This window comes from Hylobates moloch, unplaced genomic scaffold, assembly GCF_009828535.3.
Source record: "Hylobates moloch isolate HMO894 unplaced genomic scaffold, HMol_V3 SCAFFOLD_9, whole genome shotgun sequence".
In the NCBI taxonomy this organism is placed as follows: domain Eukaryota; kingdom Metazoa; phylum Chordata; class Mammalia; order Primates; family Hylobatidae; genus Hylobates; species Hylobates moloch.
The window spans coordinates 125,102,900-125,116,044 of record NW_026652284.1 but is presented as its reverse complement, the minus strand read 5'-3'; the positions used below and the strand labels follow the sequence as shown (position 1 = coordinate 125,116,044).

General features: G+C 48.1%; 1 protein-coding gene across 3 annotated transcripts in view; it reads left to right on the top strand.

The window, feature by feature from the left end:
* Positions 1 to 6,120, top strand: part of ZNF16 (zinc finger protein 16) — a 75,388-nt gene extending 69,268 nt beyond the window's left edge. For 2 of the 3 annotated variants that reach the window (XM_058443961.1, XM_058443962.1), the window contains 2 exons: positions 1,585 to 3,867; positions 5,237 to 6,120. In XM_058443961.1, coding sequence (XP_058299944.1) covers positions 1,585 to 3,437 — 1,853 coding nt within the window. In that variant the 3' untranslated portion in view covers positions 3,438 to 3,867; positions 5,237 to 6,120. Of the gene's footprint in view, positions 1 to 1,584; positions 4,338 to 5,236 lie in introns of those variants that run through there. The other variant, XM_032760877.2, reaches the window with a different exon arrangement.
* The last annotated feature ends 7,025 nt before the right edge of the window (positions 6,121 to 13,145 follow it).

Genomic DNA, 13,145 nt, shown 5'->3' with positions numbered 1-13,145 from the left:
GGCAAGTCCCAGGAGGGTCATGGTGAGGGCCAGGCTGGATTGGATCTACATTGACATCACAGCTCCTTGGGAACAGACAATTCCAGACTGGAGGTGGAAATGGAATGCTGTTATGGCAGATTCTGGAAGTCCCAGACAGGGAGAGGCAGGGAGGGAGCAGGGTGGATGCCGCAAGGTGGGAGGGGCATTGGAGGGGCATCCTTCACACCCACTCAGCACTACCGACTACAGATAGACCAGAGGTCTTCCACTTTGCGGGATGCAGTCCTATGTCAGGGAGTGATCCAGGCTGTGGGTGACAGCCAGGGCGGGGGCAAGGAAAATAGGTGGGGTGCTGGCATTTATGATCAGGAAAGGGCTCTCCAGCAAGGCCTGTGCAAAGGAAGCAGGTAGCACGAGAGCCATGTGGAGAATGCTCCGGGCAAGGCAGACCCAAAGGTGGACACATCTGCCCTGCTGAGTATAGCAAGAGCAGAGGTAGAGGTGGGGTCTAGGAGGGCCTGGGCTACACAGGCCCAGGAGGCACTGAGAGGATGTTTGAGTAGATGATGGCGCTAGGTCTGATGTCACCAGGCTGTGGGCAGGAGGGGAGGTTGGGGGCCAGGGAGGCTGCTCAGCACCCAGGTGGCAGTGTGGCCTGGGATGTCAGTTTGAATGAGAGACTCTCAGCATCTTCACTTGAGTAAGAGACACCGGGACATGAGAGTTTCTTTGTTCTGCAGATGTGAAAAGGGGAGAGGGAGATGCTGAAGCCTTTTCTGGCAGGCATGGAGCTTTGTGTGCATTTCTGTCTGCAGAAAGATGACACACATTGTTACTAGGCCAGAAGTCATCAGCAAACACCAGTCAGAATTGCGGGTTTTTGGGGGTACAGGTGGCTTTGACAGGACACAGCAGTCTCTAAAGGGTCCTCTGTTGAACAGGATGGAATCTGATGTTCCACACAGGTCCCTGCTGCATAGAAGTGGTTGAATGATGCCTCCATGCAACTCAACTTGCCAGGCCCTAAGAGCCAGCTGGGTTTCTTCTCTGTGTACAATGGGTTCTCTCTCCACACTAGTGACTCCTGAGGCCAAGCTCAGTGCCATTCATGTGCACTGACAGAACTGGAGATAGGCTGGTAAGGCTCACACCTGGAGAGAAAAAAGGGTAAAATATGTAACAGTGTAAGGAGTGGTGTGAGATGTTTTTCTGGTACAGGTGGGAGAGGTGAGAAGCACCTGGATTTGGGCTGCACTCCGAGGTAGCACCGACTGGACTTGCCAGTGGTTTGGTGTGGGTGTCGAGGAAGAGGGGAGTCAAGGGACACCCAGAATTTTGGTCTGAGCCAGAAGGCAGACTGCAGTAACATTTGCTGAGATGCAGAGTCCTGGAGAGGGGAGGTCAGTGGCCATCAAGAGCTCTCACTCATCTGCAGCCCCATGAGCCTTGTCACCCAGCGCTCCTCCCATCCCTCCCTGATGCCCCAGAGGGTCCCCTGCTCCCCTTGCCTCCTCCACAGTTAGTGGGTGCAACTGTGACTGTCTATGTTCCTGCTCCTGCTGCAGCACTGCCTTCCAAGAGATATTCTATTTATTGTTTCAGATTGTGACACCAGGACTGAAGACAAGGAGTTTCTTCACAAGGAAGACATTCATGAAGATTTGGAATCACAGTCAGAAATATCAGAAAACTATGCTGGTGATGTTTCCCAGGTACCTGAGCTTGGAGATCTGTGTGATGATGTATCAGAAAGAGACTGGGGAGTTCCTGAAGGCAGGAGGCTGCCACAGTCCCTCTCCCAGGAGGGGGACTTCACACCAGAGGCCATGGGGCTCCTTAGGGTCCCCTTTGGGGAGAAAGATCTGGACTGTAATGGTTTTGACAGTCACTTCAGTCTGAGCCCAAACCTGATGGCATGTCAGGAAATCCCCACAGAAGAGAGGCCACATCCACGTGACATGGGTGGCCAGAGTTTCCAGCACAGCGTGGACCTAACTGGTCATGAGGGGGTTCCCACAGCTGAAAGTCCACTCATATGTAATGAGTGTGGGAAAACCTTCCAAGGAAATCCTGACCTTATTCAGTGTCAAATAGTCCATACTGGGGAGGCTTCCTTTATGTGTGATGATTGTGGGAAAACCTTCAGCCAGAACTCAGTTCTTAAAAACTGTCATCGATCTCATATGAGTGAGAAAGCCTACCAGTGCAGCGAATGTGGGAAAGCCTTCCAAGGGCACTCAGACTTTTCTAGGCATCAGAGTCACCACAGCAGTGAGAGGCCTTATATGTGTAATGAATGTGGAAAAGCCTTCAGCCAGAACTCGAGCCTTAAAAAGCACCAAAAGTCTCACATGAGTGAGAAGCCCTATGAATGCAATGAATGCGGGAAGGCTTTTAGGCGGAGCTCAAACCTCATCCAACATCAAAGAATCCATTCTGGGGAGAAGCCGTACGTGTGCAGTGAGTGTGGGAAGGCCTTCAGGCGAAGCTCAAACCTCATCAAACACCACAGGACTCACACAGGAGAGAAGCCTTTTGAGTGTGGCGAGTGTGGGAAAGCCTTCAGCCAGAGTGCACATCTGAGGAAGCACAAGAGGGTCCACACTGGAGAGAAGCCTTACGAGTGTAATGATTGTGGCAAGCCCTTCAGTCGGGTCTCCAACCTCATTAAGCACCACAGGGTTCACACTGGAGAGAAACCCTATAAATGCAGTGACTGTGGGAAAGCATTTAGTCAGAGCTCCAGCCTTATTCAGCATCGGAGAATTCACACTGGAGAAAAGCCTCACGTGTGTAACGTATGTGGAAAAGCCTTTAGTTATAGCTCAGTGCTCCGAAAGCACCAGATCATCCACACGGGAGAGAAGCCGTACAGATGCAGTGTCTGTGGGAAGGCCTTCAGCCACAGCTCAGCCCTCATTCAGCACCAGGGCGTGCACACAGGCGACAAGCCGTACGAGTGCCACGAGTGTGGGAAGACCTTTGGTCGCAGCTCCAACCTCATCCTTCACCAGCGAGTCCACACTGGAGAGAAGCCCTATGAATGTACTGAATGTGGAAAAACCTTCAGCCAGAGCTCAACCCTCATTCAGCATCAGAGGATTCATAATGGGCTGAAGCCCCATGAATGTAACCAGTGTGGTAAAGCCTTCAACCGAAGCTCAAATCTCATTCACCACCAGAAAGTTCACACTGGGGAAAAACCCTACACCTGCGTTGAATGCGGTAAGGGCTTCAGCCAGAGCTCACATCTCATTCAGCATCAGATAATCCACACTGGCGAGCGCCCCTACAAATGCAGCGAGTGTGGGAAAGCCTTCAGTCAGCGTTCCGTCCTCATCCAGCACCAGAGGATTCACACTGGGGTGAAGCCCTATGACTGTGCTGCTTGTGGGAAAGCCTTCAGCCAGCGGTCAAAGTTGATCAAACACCAGTTGATCCACACCAGGGAATAGCCTGTTGGGCTGGCAGGAGTGAAACTGAGCGTAGTTTCCTCTCCAACTCCTCTTTGGCCATCGTCTCAGCCTCTGCCACTTCCCAGACTGAAAGCCTGGACTCAGCTCACTGCCTATGTCCAGTGGCCACATAGCCTGGTTCCCTCCTTTGAAACATCCTTTACAGGCTCCCTTCTCACTGCCACTGCTCTTGCCTCTTGTGATGTCTTAGGTTTGGGCTTGTTTTTACAGCTTGCAAACGGACTGTACGTTTTTTACAAGGGAGAAGATTATGGAGGCTGCATATTCATGAATAGAGTTTATTATTGTAATCAGAAGTTACCAAAAAAGTAAAGTGACATTTGGTTTGAGATAACCATAGTAGTTTTTTTGATTGCTAATGAGTTGTGTGGGGTGAATTCTTTGTCACTGGCTGTGATTGACATTTTAGGTAAGTTGAGAGTTTTTCAGGTCCAATTGCTCTGTCATCTTCCCTAGAAGTGGTACCTACTCATCACCACCAATTCCCTGCCCTTCTTTGTCCCTCCTGTTCCAAAACTTGAACCCAAGGCTCCCCCGCCACCCTACTTTTCTTTATACAGATCTGCAATTTGAGGTCAGCTTTCTCCTCTCACTGGTCTGCTGTGACTTAGGCCCCCATATCCTGTTCTGGGCTGCTGCACAGTTCCACATGGCTGTTCCAGCTTCTAGTTTCTGGGCCACAGAGGAAGCTCTCTCAATGCACATCATTTTCATGCCCATGAGCTTCCAGGCTGTTTTTTCCACCTAGTAAGTGGGCCTTGAGGGCCCAGCTCACTCACCCCCATCCTTAGTTCTCAGAGCTGTGCTCCTGTTCCCTGAACAAGGAGAAAGCCCAGATGCTGTGCTCCTGTTCCCTGAACAAGGAGAAAGCCCAGATGCTGAGAGGCCCCTCCCTGCTGGCCAGCAGGTCTGGGGGTGTCAGGACACAGTTTCATGGAAAACCTAGCCCTGACCTGTTTTAGTAGATAAAAGTTTTGTTGTAATACAGCTATGCCCATTTGTTTACAGATAGCTGTGGCAGCTTTTGCACCACAGAATTGAGCAGTTGTGATAGATTCCATATGGTGCACAAAGCCAAAGTATTTACTTCTGGTCCTTGATAGGAAAGTTTGCTGACCCTGCCTTAGGATGCTCCCTGTGACCTAAGTTTCCTCTCGGGACTCAAGAGTTCTTGCAGGAGTTGAAGTGTGTTTTGTGACCAAGGGACTATTCTGTACTGTGGAGTGGTTGGCTGTGTGCAGGTGGGTGATTGCTGCAGAGTTCCCACAGCCACAGAGCATCCATCCTTCTTACCACTCCCCAACACACAGTACACCCTCTGGAGAGATGCAAGACCTAAGTGTTGACCTGAGTTCTTACTGCAGTTAAGAGTTTTGTGAAGATTGAATGAAATGGTACGTGTAAAGTTTTTATTTTATTTTTTTGAGACAGAGTCTCGCTATGTCACCCAGGCTGGAGTGCAATGGCGCGATCTCAGCTCATTGCAACCTCCACCTCCCGGGTTCAAGCGATTCTCCTGCCTCAGCCTCCCAAGTAGCTGGGACTACAGGCACCCACTACCATGCCCAGCTAATTTTTGTATTTTTAGTAGAGACAGGATTTCACCATGTTGGCCAGGCTGGTCTCAATCTCTTGACCTCATGATCCACCCGCCTCGGCCTCACAAAGTGCTGGGATTACAGGCGTGAGCCGCCATGCCCGGCCATGTAAAGTATTTTAAACTGTACCTAGTCTTTGGCAATCTCTGCTAGGCATTACTAACATTAACCGAAAATTAGTATCTCACAGAAGCAGTAAGAGAGCTGATGAAATAGACTGGAGTCTGAGCTTCCAGGAAAGAATCCAGAATCATCCCATGGAGCTCCCCTGCCAAGAGAACTGCTGACTACTTAGGAATCCCACGGCTCTGCTGTGACCTAGGTGAGCATGCGGAAGTCCAATTTTCCTATCTAACTCTGCTTTAAGTCTTGTGCAGACAGATCTGAGCACCCGAACCAATTCTTGTTCTCCACTAGCAGCAAGGGAGGCCAGGAAGTGTAGATGGTGGCTTCTGTGTTGGAAAGGCTGCAGAGAGCTTCTAAAACATGAAGTTTTGTGAGATTTTGAATAGTCATAAATGATATATGTCCACTATAAGCTACATTTTTGTAGTTTTTAAATTGTGAAATAATTTCCCACACAAAAGTATTATGAGTACCATAAAGAACACCCAAATATCTTCACTCAAATTCCCCAGTTAGCATTTTGCCACATTTGCCATATCATCTTCTCCCTTGCTGTAGATACACTTTTGCCCTGAGACTAAGTTGCAGATGTGATGCACCTTACCCCTAAATACATCAGCATGTGCTTCCTAAGAAGAAGGATGTTCTCTTTCATGACCATAGTATTCGTTGGAAAACGAATTGGGTTTTTTTGAGGCAGGGTCTTGCTCACCCTGGCTGGAATGCAGTGGTGCAGCCACAGCACACTGCAGCCTCAACCTCCTGGGCTCAGGCAACCCTGCCACCTCAGCCTCCTGAGTAGCTGGGACCACAGGTGTGTGCTACCACCCCCGGGAGGTTACTTTTGTTTTTTATAAAGGTGGGGTCTTCCTATGTTGCGAAGGCTGGTCCTGAACTCCTGGCTTCAAGTGATCCAACCAAAGTGCTGGGATTATAGACATGAGCCATTGTGCCTGGCCAGAAAGTGAGTGTTGGTGACATGCTATAATCTATAAACTGTATTAATGTTTTGCCAGTTGTCCTGGTAATGCCCTTTATAGAATTTTTTTTTTTTATTTTGAGACGGAGTTTTCCTCTTGTTGCCCAGGCTGGAGTGCAATGGCGTGATCTCGGCTCACTGCAACCTCCACCTCCCGAGTTCAAGTGATTCTTCTGTCTCAGCCTCCTAAGTAGCTGGGATTACAGGCATGCACCATCACGTCCAGCTAATTTGTATTTTTTTTAGTAGAGACAGTTTCTCTGTGTTGATCAGGCTGGTCTCAAACTTCCAACCTCAGGTGATCCACCTGCCTTGGCCTCCGAAAATGCTGGGATTACAGGCATGAGCCACTGCACCCAGCCTATAGAAATTTAAAAAAAAAATTTCCTGCTGAGGATCCAGTCTGAGATCACCCATATGTAGTTGTCATGTCCTTCCATCTGGAGTACTTCTTTAGTCTCTTTTTTTTTTTTTTTTGAGACAGAGTCTCACTCAGTTGCCCAGGCTGGAGTGCAGTGGTATGATCTTGGCTCACTGCAACCTCCACCTCTCGGGTTCAAGCCATTCTCATGCCTCAGCCTCCCAAGTAGCTGGGACTACAGGCATATGCCACCATGACCGGCTAATTTTGTGTGTGTGTGTGTGTGTATGTGTGTGTGTGTGTGTGTGATTTTCGGTAGAGATGGGGTTTCACCAAGTTGTCCAGGCTGGTCTTGAACTCTTGACCTCAAGTGATCCTCCCACCTCCGTGTCCCAAATTGCTGGGATTAGAGGCATGAGCCACCGTGCCCAGCCAGTTTCTTGTCTTTCAAAGATAAATATTGCCATCGTTGAAGAGCATGAGGCAGTTGTTCTGTAGAGTGTTCTTCACCTTGGGTTTGTCGAGTGTTTCCTGATGATTTTGCCAGGAACCACGGAAGAGATGTGTCCATGGTGTGTCATATCAGGAGGTCCATGATATAGAAGAGATGTGTCCTTGGTGTGTCATATCAGGAAGTCCATGACGGGCTTTGTGGTCCCTTCAGGTGATGTGATCTTTATCACTTGGTTAAGACTGACTGCCAGTCTTCCCCACAGTAAAGGCCCCACTGTGGAATAAGTTCTTTTCCCAGAAGCCCAGTGCCTTTCTGTGGAGAATAGTTTTTAGAAAACAAGATCTGGGTGTTAGGTGTGCTCACTGTCATGAGGGTGTCACTGCTTCTGGGCCCTCTCAGCAGAGAGCTAGGAAATAAATGCGTGTGTATCTATGTAAACACACCATCTTGTATCAATTTCCATAGCCATCAATGTATTTAAAACCATGAATTTATTCCAGTGCCACCAATTCCAGTCCAGTACCACAGGGTTCAATCTAGCCTTCCCTTTCTCCATACTTGTAGCCCCCAACACCCCCTTTTTTTAAAACAAAAATATGGTCTCTATTATCCTCAGTATATTTACACAATAGATTTTCTCAATCTTGGAATATACTAAAAGTAGTTTTTGAATTGCTAATCCATAACCACTGTGTAATAACAACCTATTGATGGTCCAATATCTGTCTACTGGCTTTTGCACTTTGATTTGAGGCTATATAGTCAAAATACTGCATACAAAAGATACATGAGTCTTGGTTTTGTCTTGTTTTTTTTTCTCTTTCATGGTGGCTGTGTTATTCACATGTAACAATTAGTTGTATTTGTTTTTGTTGTGTTCCATATTAGTGGTTTCCCTCATCCTTGTTGATTTCCTTTTTTTATGAGTAAGTGATCTCCCTTTTTAAACCATAAAATTCTTCAGAGGGACATTAGGAAAAGAACGACATGAATAAATACTGAAGTCTATCTTGTTTGTTCATAGACTCAATATCATGAAGATGAAAATTTTTCCTAAATTGATCTGTGAATTCAGTGCATCCCCAGTCAAAATCCAAATAGGAAGCATTTGGGAACCAGTCCAAATTATCTCAAAGTTCACCTAGAAAAAGACACATGTAAGTAGCAGGTGTCTTAATGTTTGTTTGGTAGCAAATAAAGACACCCACTCGACTAGCATAAGTTAGAAGCGCATTTCTTGTCACGGGGAACAGGAAGTGAGTACTGTCAGGAACAACTGCAAGCTCTTTGTTCCTCCGCATCCATTTCATTCTTTTCTCTTTAGATGTGGCAAGGAAATGGCTGCCCCACAGTCTGCTCCCCAGTTCACTTGTCCTCACACGTCTAGGGACAGAACCAATCTGTGAAAGTTGCTGTGTCCTCAGTTCATGGCTTCTAGGAGAAAGTCTGACAGGGCCAGCCTCAGGCAGGTAACCCAGTTCAGTCATCTCTCTAGGACAGCAGGGTGTGGGTCTCAGCCCACAGGCCAGTGCCAGTGGGTGGAAATCAAGATTTCTCTTTTGGGCATGTTAAACTTGAGGTGTCTGTGAGATACAAGAGAAGTTGAGATCTCAGTTAACTATTAATCTGGAGCTTAAAGACAGATTTGAGATGGAGATGTAAATTTGGGAGTCATTAGCATTTTTCTTAAATGAGATATGCATCTTTGGGAAAGCATGAGTTACTCTGGGAAGATCATTAGAAAGAGGACTCGGGACAAAGGTCTAAGATTCCCCAGCTTTGAACATTCTGGTGGAGGAAGAGAAGCAACAAAGGTGCCGGAAGGGAAGAGACAGAGGTGACCAGGAGAGGAACCATCTCATCAAACACTGAGGAGGAGGGAGTTGAAACTTGGCTTCAGGGAAATGGCTGGTGGTCCTGGCAGGGCCCGTCTCGGTGTAACAGAGGGACAGAGGCTGGGTGGCATGTGAGGGTGACTGAAAGGTCTGCACAGTCAAGGAGAGCAAAGGTGGTGGGGGCTGGTGGAGCCGAGAGGGAGGGAGAAGGAACAAAGATCCCCTAGAGGTTGAGGGGTTAGTCTTGGATAGACAGACACCTCCTACATTTCCAAGAAGAAAGGAGAAAAATGGGGCAAATGTAGTCAGTTTATAGGTTTGGTGGGATGGTTTCAAGGATGCAGGAGGCAAAGTCCTCAGTTGCAAAGGGGGCGGGAGAGGTGGTGAGAAATTTAAAGAGAGAAGAAAGCATGGAAGTGTGGACATGAAGATGGGAAGGTCAGTCCCACAGGCTTGAGCCTGTGCTCACCTCAGAGGCCAACACTCCACCCACAAGGTGTTGGCTGCCCACACACCCCACCCCAGCTCTCACCATCACCTCTACCACAGCGCCCTTTCCCAAGGCAACACCCAGAAGTTCAACAGCAGCATGGCCCTGTTACCCTCCTAACTCGCCTGCCCAGTCTTTTTTTTTTTTTTTTTGAGACGGAGTCTCGCCCTGTCGCCCAGGCTGGAGTGCAGTGGCGCAATCTCGGCTCACTGCAAGCTCCGCCTCCCGGGTTCACGCCATTCTCCTGCCTCAGCCTCTCCGAGTAGCTGGGACTACAGGCGCCCGCCACCACTCCCGGCTAATTTTTTGTATTTTCAGTAGAGACGGGGTTTCACCGTGGTCTCGATCTCCTGACCTCGTGATCCGCCCGCCTCGGCCTCCCAAAGTGTTGGGATTACAAGCGTGAGCCACCCCACCCGGCCTCGCCTGCCCAGTCTTTCAACATCATGCTGGCCAATCTGCTCACATGTGCCTCCTCAGTCAGGCTCCTCTGGCCTCATGTTTCTCCCTTTCTAGCCTGGATTTGATTACTCATTGTTCCAGTAAATACTTGTTGAATGCTTTCTATCTGCCAGGCATGAGGGGCCAAGGTGCAAGGATACAACAGGAACAAGAGAGGCATAAGTGTCTGCCTTGTGGAGTTTATGTGCCAGTGGGAAGAGAAAATGACCTAATGGTGATGATTGCTGGAAAGCAACACTAAAGCGGGGAGGGATTGGGGTCCATGTGGGGTCCAGGAGCGGTTTGGTTTTAAATGGGGATGATCAGGAAAGGTCTCACTGGGATGACATTTGAGCAGTGAGCAAAGCACGTGAGAGAGTGTCAAATGAAAATAAAAGGATATTCATGTATCAGGCAGAGAGAATAGTTAATGGGACACCAGGCCTGAGACCTGGAGTGTTTCAGGGCAGCATGGCTAAGAGTAGAGTGAGCAAAGGAGAGAGGTGCTGGGGTGTGTCATGAAGGTCTGTGGCCATGACAAACTTTGGCTTTTACTCTGTGTGAGATGAGGAGATCCTGAAGGGTTCTGAGCAGAGGAGGATGACCTGACTTGCATCTGAATCTGATCACTGCTGTGTGGAGAAGAAACTGTGCATTCCTGACTGTGTTTGCTCTTTTCTGACTCCATTTGTTCCCATGAGTCCACCCTTCCCCTCACCTCAATGCCACTGGGAGACGACCACCAGGAGACCCACTGCAGCTGAGGCACAGGGTAGGCCACACTGATGGATGCAGTGGACTGTGCAGGGGCCACAGGAAGTCGCTGCCTAGGACAAGTAAAAGACCAGCTCCTCCTGGTCCCTGGCGCTGCCCAGCATCCAGCCAGACTTGACACATGTTGGGGTGCTTCATCCAAAGCCTGGGGAACTTTAATTTCAGTACATCGTCACGTTTCCAAAGAGAAATAGTCTTGAAATTTCTGTCAACCACAAATTTGTTTCTTCCTTTTGACCTTGGTGATGTCCTTGGAAATGTGTTTCTCGGGGAACAAATACCAAGTCCATATGGTGGAGAAAGGCTAGGTCATATATTTACTGACTCCATGAGCTTGAGATGCCTATGTTCGGTGGGGGCTGGGGCATGAGGAGGATGATAGGAAAGCCCTTTTTTTTTTTTTTGAGACGGAGTCTCACTCTGTTGCCCAGGCTGCAGTGCAGTGGCACGATCTCAGCTCACTGCAAGCTCTGCCTCCTGGGTTCACACCATTCTCCTGCCTCAGCCTCCTGAGAACCTGAGACTACAGGCGCCTGCCACCACGCCTGGCCAATTTTTTGTATTTTTAGTAGAGACAGGGTTACACCGTGTTGGCCAGGATGGTCTCAATCTCCTGACCTCATGATCTGCCCACCTCGGCCTCCCAAAGTGCTGGGATTACAGGCTTAAGCGCCTGGCTTTTCTTTTTTAAAATAAAAAATCTTAGTAGACTAATTATTTTTCTCAGAAGACCCTTAATTATTTAGATAAGTACTTAATATCATAATTACTTACCAAATACTGGGCTTTCGTGATCACAAAACAGAGAAATTGGAGACAGGAGAAGAGAAACGAAAAAGGAGGGGAGAGTGGAGAGAAGAGACACTCATTCTGTCTGCTGGGACTGGCAGTCTGAGTATTGACCCCCAAATCTTCCACCGTAAAAGGTCCTTCCCTTTCTCCCAGCAGCAGTCACGTGGCCCCTGCCATGCACTCATTGCTCTAGCTGCTGCATATGTCTCAGAATGGTATTTGTAAAAGGGCTTGAAACTGCCCCTATAAACTTTATCAAATTAATCAGGGAAGAAGAAGGGGGAAATGAAAATAAACAAAGCTTGCAGCACATTCAGCATTCATCATTAGGTCAGCTGCTCCCTGACATGCTTCCACATAGTCGTTTGGTGCCGATGCCCTAGAATCACATAGACCCTAGATGATAGTTCCCTTAAACTGCTCTATAGATAACAACTTGAACATTATGAAATGTTAAGTTTTCCCTTTGAGATATGCCTTCAGGTCCTGCATACTTTTAAGACTACTGACTGAGCTGGTCCGAAGCACGCCACAAGGAGCTGACCACACCAAAGCATGCAGTTTCCACATCCTGATGATGTCATCCCATTGCCCTGGCCAAACAACTACCCCCATTTTCCAGCCCCTCACCCTCCGCGATCCCCTTAAAAACCCCAGATGGATTTGAGGGTCTCCTCCCATCTCCTCACTTGGTGCCCTGCAATAATTAAACTGTCTGCTGCATCCCTGCTGTCTGTGTCATTGGGCTGTTACTGTGCAGCCAGCATACAAACCTGTTGTCCTATAACAGGCTTAATCAGTGAACAAGTGACAACTGGTGCCCACCCCCACCCCTGCCGACTCTGGTGCTGCCAATCCTCAACTGTCATGTGTGATCCCTTCTCACCTCATGCAGGGGCTGGGGCCCACCCAGGACTGCAGCACTGAGGTGGTGTCATGACATGCTGTACAGAAGCCCTTGAGAGGATTGTGGCCCAGATTTCAAGTGTGACTTGCCCAATTTAATTTTTTTAATTTTAAAATCAAGATAATTCTAGAAAATGCAAATTTGAAAAAGGGAAAATATGTATCACACGTAATTCCACCACTTAACACGTTCCCTAGGGACACCACTTCCAAACTGAGACTTAACATCTATTAAGCGCTCTCTAGGACCATTTTTGGCAGGAGCATGAAAGAATTCTTAGCAAGTTTAGATGGACAGAAAAATACACATGAGCAAGGAGGAAGGATTACACATTGTATCCAGAGATATACCCTTTATACCGTATGGAGGAAGGATTGCACATTGTGATTGTACTGTAGGAAAACAGCCTGTTGCAGGGCAGGAGCAGTGTCATCTTCAAGCAAAATCGCCATAATGGCCAATGGTTGACTCCTGCACTAAGGTCTTTACACAATGCCTGTAGCATAGATAACCCCTCAAAGATGCTTACCTAACTTCTCCAGCAGTCATGAATTTTGCAAGAAAGTCTGAGATGTGACAGCTGCACATGTTTTACCAAAAAAGCTTGCTCCATAAACAATACTTTCTGGAGGACGGGTGTGGGGATCCACTATCTCCAAGCCTCCTGAAACATCACTTCTGTTTGCAAATTCCTATTAAATGTTTATTTTCTGAGGAACTGGATTTGTCAGCCTCTTTCTTCAGCCTCTCAGCTTTTGGGGGTAGGTTTGCATAGACCTGCTCACATGGAACATTTGGCAATCCCAGCTGAGAGACAAAGAAATGGGTGGGGGAAACCCCAGAGTGGCAGTCACTTCCACATGCAGTGCTGCGGCTCACCTTTTAGACACTTGTGGACAAGCTCATGAGTGTGGGGACTCCCTGAAAATG